Below are 15,782 nucleotides of genomic sequence, written 5' to 3' on the forward strand. Positions count from 1 at the left end.
CCCTGTCTCCCAGTGGCTGCAGGTTGCCCTTGTAAGCTGGGGAACAGAGTACATGTCAAAGCCAGAAAAACCGGCTTACCGCACACCTTCCCCTTGACCTCTGCCTCTGCACTTGTGGCCACGATGGCCCTGTTAGGAGGAGCCTCTGAGACGTACACAAATTTGCCAAGGTGAGGAGAGTGGTTCTCTAGACACTTTCACCTCTCTTTTTACTTCTCTGCTGTGCCACTGAGGTAAGTGGTGCTCACACCTGTCCAGAGCTGCCTACTGAGCAGCACCTCCACCAGTTCTTTTGTTTTATTATTTTTAAACTATGCCATAACTTGGCCAAGCACTTCATCATATACAGGAGCTCATAAAATCAGCATCAAAAACACATGGAGGTAGGGCTTCCCTGGTGGCACAGTGGTTGTGAGTCCGTCTGCTGATGCAGGGGACGCGGGTTCGTGCCCCGGCCCGGGAAGATCCCACATGCCGCGGAGCGGCTGGGCCTGTGAGCCATGGCCGCTGAGCCTGCGCGTCCGGAGCCTGTGCTCCGCAACGGGAGGGGCCACAGCAGTGAGAGGCCTGCATACCGCAAAACAACAACAACAACAACAACAACAAAAAACAAAAAAAGAAAACACATGGAGGTAGATATTATCATCACATTTTATGGACAAGGGGAGAAGACTTGGAGGAGTAAGGTGACATACTAAGGTCACATAGCCAATAAGTCCCATACCAAGTGTCACACTCTGATCCCTCTGAGACCAGAGCCTGTGCTCTTACCTATCCTCCCCATACTGAGTGGCCTGGATGCCCCAGCCCTCCATCTGTCTGCATCACTCGGAGAGTGGGTTGTGGCAGAGCCAGCCCAGGTCCATCTCTGGAATTCTCCACCCGAGTTGACCCCTCTGGAAGGAAGATAGTTGACCCGCAGTTGAAATCACAGCGGATGGGGCCAGCCAGGGTTTCTAAAGACCACGAGGCAGCAGCAGCTTCCTTTAGCTCGATGGACAACCTTTTACATGGAGCAGGACCCTAGCCTTGAGCCAAGCTGCTCTTAGCAACACTCTTATTCCTCATTCTGAAATTGCATTTGGAGAAGACAAACACTTCTTTGGTTTGACGTTTTGCCCATCTTTGGACTATTAGTTGATAGTTCCTTCAGTTCAGTTGTTTCTGCTCTATTTATTTCTCCCATTAACACAGATCCACCAATGATAATAGAGGTCACCCGTTGCTTTTTTTTTTTTTTTTTCGGTACGCGGGCCTCACTGTTGTGGCCTCTCCCGTTGCATAGCACAGGCTCCGGACGTGCAGGCTCAGCGGCCATGGCTCACGGGCCCAGCAGCTCCGCGGCATGTGGGATCTTCCCGGACTGGGGCACGAACCCGTGTCCCCTGCATCGGCAGGCGGACTCTCAACCACTGTGCCACCAGGGCAATCCACCCATTGCTTTTTCATCTCAGCTGCACAATTAAGGCTTGTCACTGTGGCTTTTCAGTATGGTCTGTGCACCCACTGCTCCTCCTTTCTGTTTACACATCTGCAGAATTAGGGGAGTCCTGTGCCCAATCTCAGATTCCACAGTCTCCTTATCTTGCTGTAGCATGTTGGAGTGAGGGGGAGAGACAGGGATTAGATCATAGAATGTTGGAGCTGGAATAGACTTCACAGCTCATTCTAGAGGTAGTTGGCCCCATTTTACAGACGGGGAAATGGAGACCACCCAGTAGACTGCAGATGGAACCTGGGCCTTCTAGTGTCCAGGCCAGCATCCTTCCTGCTCTCCCACGTTGCCGTCCCAGGTGGACAGACCCTGGAGCCACTTTCTCTAGTGTGTGTGAGGAAGCAACTGCTTCTTGTTTTAGCTGGAAAAACCCATTCTCACTTTCATCCCTGATGTGGGCAGATTCTCCTGGGCTTATGTGGGAAGTAGAAAGGAAGCGAGTGAATGATTTTTAGTGGCAAGACTAGTAATCGTCCTTCTTTTGAGGGTCTCAGAATCTCCACACTTCCCTGGGGGTTGCTGGCCTTGTTGGAGTTAAGCCTCCTTTTGGCCTTTCCCAGGGAGCTAGTCCGAGGAAGCCCAGATGCATTTGTTTACAGTTGTCTCTGGGTGATGCTCACGGGTTCTGTGTTGGGAAGGAATGTTCCTATCCCCTTGTTTGTATCTCCTGTTGGAGAATGCAGGGAGACGCGCCAGTTAAATAACCACAGCTACCTGGGGTCCTGGAAGGGCAGCAGGTGTGTGATGTGGAAACGTTGTAGGTTTGCTCAGACTTTTCTGTTATTTATACACTCCGGGAAGAAAATTTAGTGTCTCTAGAGAAGTCATTTATAGTCTCTGACCCTCAGTTTCTCTAAATATAACATGGGAACAATATCTGATTTTCCTCTTCCGTAGGAAGGGTACCATAAGGAAGGCTTTTCTTTTTTTTTTTTTTTTTAAATACATTTATTTACTTATTTTTGGCTGTGTTGGGTCTTTGTCGCCGCATGCGGGCTTTCTCTAGTTGTGGCGAGCAGGGGCTGCTCTTTGCTGTGGTGTGCAGGCTTCTCATTGTGGTGGCTCCTGTTGTTGTGGAGCGCAGGCTGTAGGCACACAGGCTCAGTAGTTGTGGCGGGCTTAGTTGCTCCGCGGCATGTGGGATCTTCCTGGACCAGTGATCGAACCCGTGTACCCTGCATTGGCGGCAGATTCTTAACCACTGCGCCACCAGGGAAGTCCCAGGAAGGCTTTTCTTAAGTTTATTTATTTTATTTATTTATTTTTGGCTGCAGTGGGTCTTCGTTGTTGTGCACGGGCTTTCTCTAGTTGCGGCGAGCTGGGCTACTCTTCATTGTGGTGTGCAGGCTTCTCATTGCGGTGGCTTCTCTTGTTGTGGAGCATGGGCTGTAGGCACGCGGGCTTCAGTAGTTGTGGCATGTGGGCTCAGTAGTTGTGGCTCGCAGGCTCTAGAGCACAGGTTCAGTAGTTGTGGCACATGGGCTTAGTTGCTCCGCGGCACGTGGGATCTTCCCGGACCAGGGCTCGAACCCATGTCCCCTGCACTGGCAGGTGGATTCTTAACCGCTGCACCACCAGAGAAGCCCCAGGAAGGCTTTTCCGATGGTACCATATGAAAGGGTTCTGAAAGCAAAAATAATAAATATTATGCTACCGTAAATTTGTTGAATTAGTTAATCTTGCTTAGTAGTTGCAGATCTTCTTCTGCACCTTACAAAAATCAAGCTATGCAAAAAGAGAGCAGATTCCAGCCCTGAAATAAAGCAGCTCAGAGCCCAGTAGCCGTGACAGAGAGGGGCCCTTTGTTCATCGATGGCCTTTCACTTCCAAGAAGGAAAGCTTGGGAGAGGCAGGCTGGTACCCGAGATGTCCCTGTGCCCAGGGGTATTGAGCTGGAGAGCTGAGGTCCCTGGTGGGGACACACAGCTCAATCTGTACAGATGCTGTGGTGCCACTGGGGATGCCTGTGGACATGCAGCTCTGAGAGCCACAGAAGACTTGAGAATGTCACAGCTTTCACAGCCTGGCACCTGGAGAACGGCTGTACCCCTGGCACAGAGGGGTGTGTTTGTGTGTAGGAGTGTATGTATCTGTGTATATGAGTGTAGCTGTGTGAATGTATGTATGTGTGTGAGTGTAAGAGCGTGTGTGTATACAAAAGTGTTTTGGTGAGAGTCAGAGTCTGTATGTGTGTGTGCATGCGTATGTGCGTATGTGTGTGGATGTGTTTATGTGTGTGTACATGTGAGTATATGTATATGTGTGTACGATCATGAGTGTGAGATTGAGTGTATGTGTGTGTGTGAGCATATATTCATGAGTGTGTAAGTGTAGGTGTGGGCGTGAGTGTGTGTGTTGGGGGCACAGGCCCTTTGGTTAGCAAGGGGCAGTTTTGCAGGCCTGTGGTTTCCTTTTAAACCTCAGCCTCCTTGCGAACCCCCCTGTGTGAACGGTGAGGGAGGGAGACCAGCTGTGGTGAAGGGTCAGGGTTCTTTCCCTTTTATTTCCTACTCATCATGGATCAGTACTTTTGTAAAATATGCTAAAAATGAATTACTACCAAAATATAGTTTAAAAAGACAGAAAATATCAGCCCCGATTTAAAATTTTTAGATGCAAGAGGCATAAGATTTCTCCGTCAAATTTCTATGAAGGTTTCTGGAAGCCCCCTGTGAATTCCTGCATGGGGCCAGGTGGCAGCGGGGCTGACAGAGCTGCTGGGTGCAGCCCTGTGCTCGACCCACGGGCCAAGGCGGAGAGGAGGGAAAGGAAGGGGTGCGGGGGTTCTTGGCTACAGACTGGCCTGGAGCCCCTCTGCTGTCTCTCTGCAGAGAGACTTGTTCAGGGGTATCAGCAGGTGGCACGGGTTTGGGGTCAGAGCAAGAGGCTCAGGCTGCCTCTGCCACCCGTGTGCCCGCAGAATGGGGGCTCCCAGCCCCTGAGCCTCCAGGAGCTCATTTCTGAATCAGATGCCATGGGTGTGCACATCAGGCTGGTGGTAACTAACTTTTTGCCTTGCTGGGAGACCTACATCAGATTTGTGATTGATAGCTTTGTCTGAAAGGAGCTTTGCAAATGCCCACCGTACGGGGGGTTCCCTAATTACAGTGCATATGTTTATAGAGAGAATTATGGTCATTCGATTTTCTCTTTTTTTTTTCCCCAACGAATCAAGGCATCTCTTGTGTCTTTTGGTCTGGGATGTCCTGGGGTCGGGGAGATGGAGTGAGTGCTTAAGATGTGGTGGGAAGCTGCTCTGGGGACAGACAGCGGGAAAGACACCATCTGTGCCTTTGCCTTAATGCTTTTTCCTAGTAGCCTTTTAAATCTATAACATTTGATGAGCATCTTGTCAAAAACAGCCTCAGCCCTCCCCTCGACAGCGGCGGTGTGGTGCTGCGGGAGTTGGGGAAGGGACACTGGTGGACGGCCATGTCAAGGTGGCCCTCGGGCGACCAACTCTTTGGAATAATGTAGGAGGCCCGGGTATCTGCTGGAGCCTCTGGTTCAACATTCTCGAGGTGAAACTATTGAGAGCAAGGAAGCCAAGCCAAGAGGTCATCTTTGGTGGGTTTTGCTGTCTTACCTGAGTGGGTATTTCCTCAAGAACCAGAAAGATCTTTGCAACTGAGCCCAGTTGCAAAGGGCGCTTGTCCTCACCCTCCTTTCAGGTTTTCTGGCTCTTCTAACCTACATCTTTCTCCAGGTGGCCACAGCACAGAGCACAGCACCTATAAGTGTCTCGTCTTTGTTTCTGTTCTCAGGGCAGGAAGATCCCAACAGTTTGCGCCATAAATACAACTTTATTGCCGATGTGGTGGAGAAGATTGCTCCTGCTGTGGTTCACATCGAACTGTTTCGCAAGTAAAGAGAGCCTTCCTTTTGTTCCGCGGCCTCTGAAGCTCCCACCGGAACCGCTGCCATTAGCAAAACATCAGATCTATTTAGAGTGTCACTGAATATAGTCCTACAGGAAGATAAGCATTTCTCCCTTGGGATGTTTTCCTGTTTGACTACTTAAATCTACATTCTTGCCCCTTCTAGATATTTTAAGAACCTCTGGTTCTGAAGAGATTCCCTAAGAATATTTTCTAAATGAAATGTTTGGATGCGTATAGAAGTCAGTCTAACGTTCCATTTTTTAAAGTTAAATAAAGCCAGTGTGTCAAGTAACAATTGCTAGATGCGTGCTGCTGTTACAGAATCGGTTCATCAGTGTGTCTCAGAGCTGATCTGAAGATGTTTCAGCCTTAACCAGGTACTTTTTTTGGTTCTAGGCTTCCTTTTTCTAAGAGGGAGGTGCCTGTGGCCAGTGGGTCTGGGTTTATCGTGTCCGAAGATGGACTGATTGTGACAAACGCCCATGTGGTGACCAACAAGCACCGAGTCAAAGTTGAGCTGAAGAATGGTGCCACGTATGAGGCCAAAATCAAAGATGTGGATGAGAAGGCCGACATTGCACTTATTAAAATTGACCACGAGGTAAGTGTGTTCCCCACCTGCAGGACCAAGTTCTCAGGTGCCTTGACTGACATTTGGCTAAATCTGGAGAGGTCAAAAGGCACCAGAACTCCCTGATTTCATGAGATTCTGAAGCGGGACCAAACCAGTCAAGTCTGGACCAAAGGAGAACATTTAGGACATGCTGAGTGTGACCTGGGGTGGGGGAGGGGAGGGAGCTCATGGAAGCTTCTTTAATAAGCAGGCTATCAGGTGAGAGGTTTTTTGTTTGTTTGTTTGTTTGTTTGCGGTACGCGGGCCTCTCACTGTTGCGGCCTCTCCTGTTGCGGAGCACAGGCTCCGGACGCGCAGGCTCAGCGGCCATGGCTCACGGGCCCAGCCGCTCCGCGGCATGTGGGATCTTCCCGGACCGGGGCACGAACCCGTGTCCCCTGCATCGGCAGGCGGACTCCCAACCACTGCGCCACCAGGGAAGCCCTCAGGTGAGAGTTTTCACAGTAGTGTTTTCAATTTTTATAAAAGAAAGCAATAGGTTTATAAAGAAATTAGTAGGTAAGCAGTGAAAATTGAGTTTCCCTTCCATTCTTAGCCCTGAGGCAACTGTGGCTACAGATTTCTGTTCATTTGTGCACTCATCACATATAGAGGATTTGCTGGGTTTTGAAGTTAGCCATCACTAGCATGTGAACAGCCATTCTGAAAACAAACCAGGTCTCCCAAACTGGGCTTTTGCAGAGTTACTAGGTGTGTTTTAAAACAATACTCCACACAAAAAAGTTTTGGAAACCGTGAATTAAAACAAAGCTAATGGATTTCGTCCTCATAGCACTTCTCAGAGCTTTTAACATGCTAACGTGCATATGACTCTCCTACAAAAGGGTGTGTACTCTAAACTACAATTTTCTGAGTGTAGATTTTTTTTTTTTTTTTTTAAACAGAGACACAAAGAGCTCAGTTTGGGAAAAGGTTTGCTTTCTTTTGAAATATTCTCCATGTAGGCATTTTTGTTCTGTTGATTTGTTTAGCAGTCTTCATACCTGAACTTAAATCCAATTTTTTTAGACCATCAACAATTCCCACTCTTTGGTACGTTAGTTATGGAGGTTTGTTTTGCTGTGTGGCAGGTGCCTAGAGAGATGGTGTTTTCTGGTTTCTCCACGCTCTTGTCATTTTCCAGACTTCATCTGGAAAGAGGAATCAGGCTAGGCTGGAACCTTGTTTCTGGCCCAGGAAAAAAGATCATAGACCTCGAGCCAGGAGGGATCTTCTTCTCTGGCTCTCTGTACATTTTACTTGATCCAAGCTGTGAAGTCAGACCCAGGTGGTACAGCACGGGCTGTTTATGTTTGTGTTGTTGATTGGGACAGAAACAGGCTCTGTGCCTGGTGTAGGTAACTAGGTAACTGGCCTTTAGCGATGTCTCAATTGCGTATTATTTCTGTTAGGTTACCGTGGAATTTCTGTAACAACTAATCTTTCAAAATGTGTTTATCGGTCACAGTATAATCATAATAACTTCTGCTTGATAAGCTCCAAAGCTGGACCAGGCTCTGCTTTCATTTGTAACTTTCACCTAATCTGCACGATAGCTGTATTATTGCCATTTTATAGAGGAAGAAACAGGGGTTCAGAGAGCTTAAGTCACCTGCCCGAGGCCACACATCTAATGCTGTGGTGAAGTTATAGCCTCCGAAGCCGGCCAGGCTCCCCAAGTGCCCAAGCCCGTGACCGTTATGGGAGGGACGCAGCCTGGCCTTTTGAGGTGATGGGCTGACTCAACTTTAAATAGCCCACTGGGAGGCTGGCGCACCCCGGCTTAGGTTCACCCCGCGTGAAAGGTGTCCAGGATGTGGTAGTCTCACCGGAAGGAGGTGACCAGAATAGCATAGCCTGTGGCCACACGCGGGACTTCTCAGCTCCACCGAGCCCTGGGGAAGCAGCCAACCTTGCGGGCTGTCTGCAGGCAGGGCTCTGGTCTGGACGCTGCGTGAGCTGCCCCCGCGGGCTAATTTCATGTTTGGCACGCGTGGGTGCAGCCCATGCAGCTGCTCTGGCCGGGGGATATTCTTTTCAGCTTTTGAGCCAAGGTGGAGAGTATATTCTCCTGCCATCCCTGGCATGTCCCGGCTGGCTGTGAACCATCTCCCATCTCGACAGACCAGCTTTGTAAGGTGTTTCTGACCTGGCTCCTACTGTCCCCGGGAGGCTAGCCTTCCTGCCAGCAGCGCGCTATTTGAGATGCGTTTCTAGCCCAAGAAAAAGGAGCTTGAAAATTTAAAGTCGAGCTAACGTGGCCGTTCAAAATGGAATCGGAAATGAGAGGATATTAAATTGCAGACGCCCACACAAGAGACTGGTTTCCACTGACTGAACCACTTTTTTTTTGCTGATTGTGGTTGGAAGTGGAGAGAGTAAAAACATCTCTTCCAGCTCTTTCCATTTTGTTCCCTTAGTCTGATGATTGATTATTTAGGAGAGGGGCCGCGGACTGGCTTGTAATGAGGCTCAGTTGGGAAGGAGCCTCTCACCTGGGTGAATACAGATGTGCCTGAGCACACGATAAATGTGCCGGCAGCGCCGGGGGTTGAGGTGAGCTTGCCTCGCGCTGTGTCACCTCAGCAGCGAGAAACAGGGCAGGAAATCTCAGAGGAGGCAGAACAGAACCAACCAAAATTGGACTTGAGGGTCGAAGTCATTCCGAATGGCGCTTGCCGTGTGAGGTCAAGGCCCAGCCTCCCCAGGGCCATTTGCTAATAACCCAGTGGAACTGGTGTGACCGCCCCCCGCATACACGGGCCCAATGGTTAAGTTGGTGCCTTATACTCTGGACCCATTTCCTCCCCCCAGCACCAGGATTTCACTTGAAGGGCTCTCCATTACTTAAACAGCCATCCTCCTTCCTGAGCATGCGATTCTTGCCACTTTTAATGAATGAAACTTACCATGGACATCTGTTATCACTGCCCACTTTTCACCCACCCCGTCCCCCCTTCTTCTGGGAGCAGAGGCCAGCATCTCCTTCGGGGTCCATTTCTCCCCCACTGGAAAGTCTTGAAGGGACCACCAGTCATGGCACCCTGCCCTCCGGGGCCAGGTGGACACAGGACCCATCAGACCGAGCAGATCTTCAGCTTGGAGCAGCGGCTGGAGGCCACCCCCAGAAAAACAATATGGGGGAAGCTGGTGTAGCCTCTGCTCCCGGGACCCCGCTGCCCCCTGAGTTCCTGCCCTTTCTGAGCCTGATCTACCTACTTTCCCTTCCATTTTGCAAGCCCCACCTCACATCTTCCGTACACTTGCCTCGTCTTGAAGTTGCCAGAGACGTTTCTGGGCTTGCGACCAAAGGAATTTTTGCTTCTCACTGCCGAGCGGACACATGTGCGCTCACTTTCCCTGCTGAGTTTTGAGCCAGGAAGAACCTTTGGAAGAAAGCTCACTGGGCAGAGCAGCTGTCTTTCCCTGGTCTGCCGCTCCCACCAAGCTGGAGAAGGAGAATGTCCCCCTGCAGGCCCATCCCCTCCAACCACAGGCGGCCCGGATATCTCTTTCTGTGCTTCTGTCCTAGAATTTGCAGCTCGCCTTTCCTCAGGACCATGACTGGGACCAGCATTCATCAGGGGAGGGAATGCCAGCTGCAGGAAGGAAGGACAGTGTGCATGCAAACAGTTTAATAGAAAGCAGCTTTGAGGGCAGACTAGTTCTGCCTTACATAAAAACGGTTTCCAAATGTGTTGAACATGACACTGGCTGTGTCTGCAGAACATTTAAAACTTTCCTCCAAAGGCAGCATTTTGTCTCTGCAGTTTTTTTGGTTTTTTTGTTTTTTTGGTGGTACGCGGGCCTCTCACTGTTGTGGCCTCTCCCGTTGCGGAGCACAGGCTCCGGACGCGCAGGCTCAGCGGCCATGGCTCACGGGCCCAGCCGCTCTGCGGCATGTGGGATCTTCCCGGACCAGGGCACGAACCCGTGTCCCCTGCATCGACAGGCGGACTCTCAACCACCGCGCCACCAGGGAAGCCCTGCCTCTGCAATTTTTTTGCTGAGTAGTTCAGGGAGAGAGAGAGAGAGGGAAAATATTTGGTTTCTTTAGGCCAGAGTGCAGGACAGAAATACCAGGGATGTACTGAAGAAGGTGAGAGAGGAAAGTTACTTTTGTCCCAGCTGCTTTTCCGCTGTGTTGATTAGAAAACAGGCAGGAGAAGGTCATCTGTCCTCCCGCCTTGATGATTGCAACTTTCAGATTGGGTCCTGTCTGCCCTGTGTAAACCCCTTCACACGCTCTCTGTTCTTAGAGAGAGATCATAACTGCTTACAGGGCCTTGGAGGGCCACCCAGCCTGACGGGCGCCCCACTCTACCCCACACTCCCCCCTCTGTCCCCTCCCCCTCTCTGCTACCCCCCGCCCCCCATGCAGGGCTGTTCTCCTGGGGCCTTGGCCTTCCCTCCCTGGGGTGTCCCCATCCAGCTCCTCCATAGGTGACCTTCCTTGTCCTTCAGGCCTTGGGTTAAATTCTGCCTCTGCCCCAGACGGCCCTTCCCTGACCCCCTACCCCGGGGAGCGCCCCACGTCCCAACCTCCCCTCATCACTCTGGGGATGCATAACCCCGGAGGTGATCACATTTCATCGTTCATTTGTCCCTTCTCGCCCCCTCATCATAACTCACTATTGTCTTATTTACTTGTGGATTTCGGTTTCTCTCTGCTGCTAGAGTGTGAGGGGCACACCTGTCTTAGTCACTTGTGAGGAGGTAGAGGCTCAACAGCAGTGTCCTGGGTATGAACTGCGAGCCCTCCACTCAGCAGCAGGCAAGGCCGGCTGCCCTGAGGGCTCGGGGAGCAGGGAGGCACTGGGGCTCCTGCAGTGATCCGCTGCCCCCTTTCCGGCGAGGAGGTGACCGCGCAGCAGGCTGATTGCAGAGCAGCAGCCCCCAGACTCCAAGGCCAGTTCTCATCTGATCCAACGGCTGCCTGGGGTTTGGACGGCGTGTTGCTTTGCTGGGGCCCCTGTAGCTCTGTGGTCTTTGGTAACTCAGAGCCCTGGTGAGGTGGTGAGGTTTCCTGTAGGCACTTTTACCCCAACGCCAACACCCAGGGGAATATTTGGAAGCAAGCTTGTCGAGGCCTGTGAAGTGGTTTTCTTCCCTCACTCCCGGACCTGCATCCGCCCTTGGCCACCTTTGGGCCAGATGCCACCTATGGCCCTGTTTGAAGTGGCTGAAGAGTGACAGCCCTGGGCACGGGGGCTGCTTTGTGGGCAGAGGGTCCTTCTCCTGCTGAGCGGGCTCTGGTCTCTCCAGGCCTGTCTCCTGGAACGTGGCCTGCTTGCAGTGGATCTGCCCCAACTTCTCTGAGTGAGGAGGGTCCAGGCGGCCTGGGGACGATGGTGGGGGAGGGGAGTGGCGGGTGCCAGGTGTGGCTCGTGCCCCTCCACTCCCCCACCCTGCGCCCAGCCTTCAGCCAGTTCCCCTCAGACAACCTGATGGTCAGAAGGCGCTGACTCAGCCGCCTGAGCTCATCCAAAAGTGGATCAGATAACACAGAGCCTGCGCTGGACCGGCTCCCCATCTTCTGGAGTCTGTCACTCATGCTTGTAAAGTAACCAAGAGCTGGAATGCTGCTTGCCCTACCATAGTTACCCTCGTATTTTGTTTCTGTGTTTTTCCATTTGAATTCTTTTCCCCACTCCCTCCGTCCTGGTTGTTTTGTGGTCTCTCCTCTTTTTCTCCCTGAACTGAGAGGCCTGCATTGCATTCGTTAAAGAGGCCCCAGACCCTGTTGATGTAACGAGGCTTCTGTTACCGTATTGATTTTTACCATTTTTAGGGGGATGCAAATCAGTATTGCATTAGGTGATGTCAATCCAGACGCTAGCATGGAAGCCGGCGTTTTTTGCTCTGGGCCAGCCTTTGTCCAGAGGCTCATGGGGACGAGGCTTCTCATTGTTCTGATTGCAGCTTCTCATGGAATGAAAATATTTCAGTTCCCCAGACTATCAAAGCTGGAGCCCTTGTGTGTTCTCTGGCCCCATTTCAAGAGCTTAGTTGATTGTTAAGGAAATTCTTTGGCTATGTTTTTCTCTTAATATGGTAATGCTTTTTTTCACTTTGGCAGACTCTCTTCAGGGTATTTGACCAAGACTCTTATTTATGGTTCTGACAAAGCAGCTGGGTTGTCGGGACTGAATTTGTAGATGCTTCATCGGGAATGTCCCCTTCAATGAGGAGGGAGGGCATGCATTGTCAGTTTAGTGAGTGAGTAGCAGTGTGTTGGGGCCCAGGGTTGGCTAGCTGTGGCCTGCAGTCCAAATCCGGCCCTCCATCTGCTTTTGTAAATAAAGTTTTATTGAAACACAGCCATGCCCATTTGCTTATGTATCAGTAGAGTCTACAGCTGCTTTTGCTGGACGGCAGCGGAGTAGAGTATTTGGGATGGAGCCCACATGGCCCGTGAAGCCAAAAGTAGTTACTCTTTGGCCTTTCACAGAAAAAGTTTGCCAACCCCAGTGTGAGATGATTAACACCTTGTTCTAAAGGAGCAAGGTGTGCTTGGACCAAAATATACTCTTAAGACCCAAGTGAGGTGAAGCACGAGGTCACTACCGGGGAAAGGACAGAGAAGCTGATCTCATTCGCTCTCGTGGGGACTGTGCTTCTTTGCTGAAGACGATGCTTCGGTCGTGCCGGATTAAGCAGAGAGAGGCCTTAGTTTTGACCATTTCTCTGTAATATCGGTAGAGAGGAATTTTGTGAATTTGAAGATGTTTTCCAAATTATTATTCAATTTTAAATCCTAATGAACTTTTAAGGTCTCGTTGGTTCATTCTTTCAGTTATTCCTTATTCATTCACAGAGTCCATAAATATTTATTGAGCATCTATTTGACCAAACACTGTGTTAGGTGCGGAGGATGTAACAGCAATGGATAAAAGCCATGGAGCTTATGGTCTAGTGTGGGAAACAGGTAAACTGGAATAAATAGGGTCGTTGGTACAATGAAGGAACAGATAGAAGAAGCAGGAGAAGGCACTGGAGCTGGGGAGACCCTGAAGGTAGTATAGGCAGAGAAGCTTATCTGAGGAGGTAACATCCAAGCTGAGACGTGGAGGACAGACAGAACCAGCCAAGGGGAAGAGCGGGGTACCTAGGGTTGCTTAGATTTCCTTTTCTGCCCATCCTGAGGACCTGGACCTTCGGCCCAGTGCAAACTTATTTCCCAGTGAGTTTTTTAGAGGCCTCCAGAACACAAGCCAGTGCTTCTGTATAGCCAGTTCCTCTGCATATTGTCCATGTATCTTATTGGCCTTGGTTCTTGGGGGTTCCCGATCGTACTCTGGAAAGCTCCAATTTCTTATGTAGTCAATCTCCTGAGAGTCTAGAAGTGCAAAGGGTTCATAATGAGCTGGTCACCTCTTATTCATGGCAGGATGGAGGCAGTTTCCCAAAACTGGTTTCCTAAAACCAACCACTTTCTATGGCAAGGCAGAAATAAGACATTCTGGTGAACTGAGGACTGATTATTCTAATAAATGTGCTAAGCAACAAGTCACTTTTGTTAAATAAGGCACCAGAATCTGATAGCAAGAACATATGACTCAGGGTATTTCCCTTTTTGCTTTGGCTGCCAGGCAGCTCATAGAAACCATTGGCCCTGTGGCTAGAATACTTCCTATGCCACCATTTTATGTCATAAAGAGATATGAATTAACTCACTGTAGTAAGCCCTGTGTCATTGACCATCTCAAATTATTTTTATCTAGAGGAGGTTATACGTCTTTAAGAATTTTTTAGAATAAATTTTACAAGAATGATATACCCTGCATATGGAGCCACATGAGCTCTGTGTGGTCATGGGTAATGGTCACTGTGCCCTCAGTTCAGTTCAGCAGGTACCGAGTGGCTGCTGTGTGTTGAGCACTGGACCTACCAGAGTGAGACTGCAGCCCTTCCCCTTGCGGAGCTGGTGGGTATAAGTTGTCCCTTTACCCACCTGAGCCCTGAGCCTACCACCGTATAGACGGCTGAAAACCAGGCTGCAACTGGAGTCCTTACCCAAACTGAAATGCCAGGCCCTGGCTAACCCCAAGGTTAGTCCAAATATTGGACTAATCCCAATTTTAAGATCCTGATGGATCTTTTAAGACCTGATTTATTTGTTCATATATTCACTTTCACATCCAGTGATTTTCATAAATATTTATTGGCCAAACAACGTTGTAGCAGCAGTGGCTAACTTGAAGTCACCAGATAAAAGTGGAGGGGTTGAGGGCTTCCCTGGTGGCGCAGTGGTTGGGAGTCCGCCTGCCGATGCGGGGGACGTGGGTTCATGCCCCGGTCCGGGAGGATCCCGCATGCCGCGGAGCGGCTGGGCCCGTGGGCCATGGCCGCTGGGCCTGTGCGTCCGGAGCCTGTGCTCCACGACGCGGGAGGCCACGGCAGTGAGAGGCCCGCCTACTGCAAAAAAAAAAAAAAAAAAAGTGGAGGGGTTGATAGATGAGAAGACAAAAGTTACACTTGATGAGATGGTGTTTCTCCTACTCTCCATGCCACAAACTATATACAGTCACTGGCTGTCGGGCTCCCGTATAGAAATGTTGACATTTCTGTACGGGAATATTTGAAATGCCAGTGTTTCTTGATGTAGCCTAAAGGAGTCTAAATATCATGGAAGTGTGCATACACAGTGAGGGGGAAGTTTGCTTCATTAGCCCTTTCTCTGTTTTGTTTTTTCGTAACCATCCTCTGTTCCTTTTCTCTCTTTCTCTCCATCTCCCCCACTTCTCTTGTCTGTCCCACCTGAACATCCCCCCCACTCATCCCACCTCTTCCCCTCCTCCCCTCCCTGTATAGCAACTGTAATATGTCAATCTGGGGAAACGGACGGGGGTAACTTGATTACACGGTCCTTCCGAGTTCAGCGCGTGTTGTGATCTCGGTGCTGTGTAGCAGATCCTTCCTGGCCTGGCCTCCCGGCTCACCTGCACACTGCAGCCGCCCTCTCTTGGTTGTACCCTTGACCTTGTCGTCACTGATAACCTCTCCGCTCTCTAATCTGAATGCCAAGCATCTCAGTCTTGGTTCACCTCCTCCTCCCCCGGCACAGCTGCTTTATGGGCATGTGACCTGTGCCCTTACAGACCCTATGCTCAGAACGGAACCCCGCTTGAGGGTTTAATGCTCTGAGGTCTTTGTTTTAATTTTATCTTTGAATTTTGTGCTTTGTAAGTGAAGTCTGATGAGACAGCGGAGTATGTGCTGGGGCTTAGAGCCTTGGCCTCTGCACTGTTTCTTTTCCTGTTGCCTTCCTACCTCCCCAGCATGGGTTCCTGGCTTCCCTACTCCTCTGGCCCCTGGGACCTCGGACCCCGCACAGCAATCACTGCCACCCTCCTTCCCCCAGGGAGTACAGGCATGGGGCACATACACCCCACAGCATCTTGGGCAGCGGGTGGATGATGCCACAGGTCATTCTGCCGGCAGCGAGGCAGGGCTAAGCCTTTTCCACCCCATCCGGGTACCTAGTGCATCCTGGTGCCGAAGGAAGTTGCAGTGCCCTTGGGGGTGGTCCATCCTCTGTGGGTTGGGGCAGTGAGCTCTTGGGATGGGGAGAGGCCTGGCTCTACTACCCTGTCGCTGCTCGGGCACAGTGCATGGGTCTGTCCAGTAGCTGGTGAGCAGAGCACTGAGTCTGAGTCTCCTGGGTCTGCACTCACCCCATGAAAATCTTTGTGCCCCAGGGAGCATGACACTGAACAGCAGATAAAAACATCGGGACAGATGAAGAGAGAGAGAGAATATAGAAGAAAAAAAAAGCTTTATATTTTAGTAC

At 50.5% G+C, this 15,782-nt stretch overlaps 1 protein-coding gene across 1 annotated transcript in view; it reads left to right on the forward strand.

The window, feature by feature from the left end:
* HTRA1 (HtrA serine peptidase 1) overlaps positions 1-15,782 on the forward strand; it is a 57,006-nt gene that overhangs the window by 26,818 nt on the left and 14,406 nt on the right. Inside the window, exons 2-3 of the mRNA XM_029200906.1 lie at positions 5,260-5,359; positions 5,773-5,977. Coding sequence (XP_029056739.1) covers positions 5,260-5,359; positions 5,773-5,977 — 305 coding nt within the window. The remainder of the gene's footprint in view (positions 1-5,259; positions 5,360-5,772; positions 5,978-15,782) is intronic.

This window comes from Monodon monoceros, unplaced genomic scaffold (assembly GCF_005190385.1).
Source record: "Monodon monoceros isolate NGI ecotype Baffin Bay Population unplaced genomic scaffold, NGI_Narwhal_1 Super_Scaffold_4, whole genome shotgun sequence".
NCBI classification, from domain to species: Eukaryota; Metazoa; Chordata; class Mammalia; order Artiodactyla; family Monodontidae; genus Monodon; species Monodon monoceros.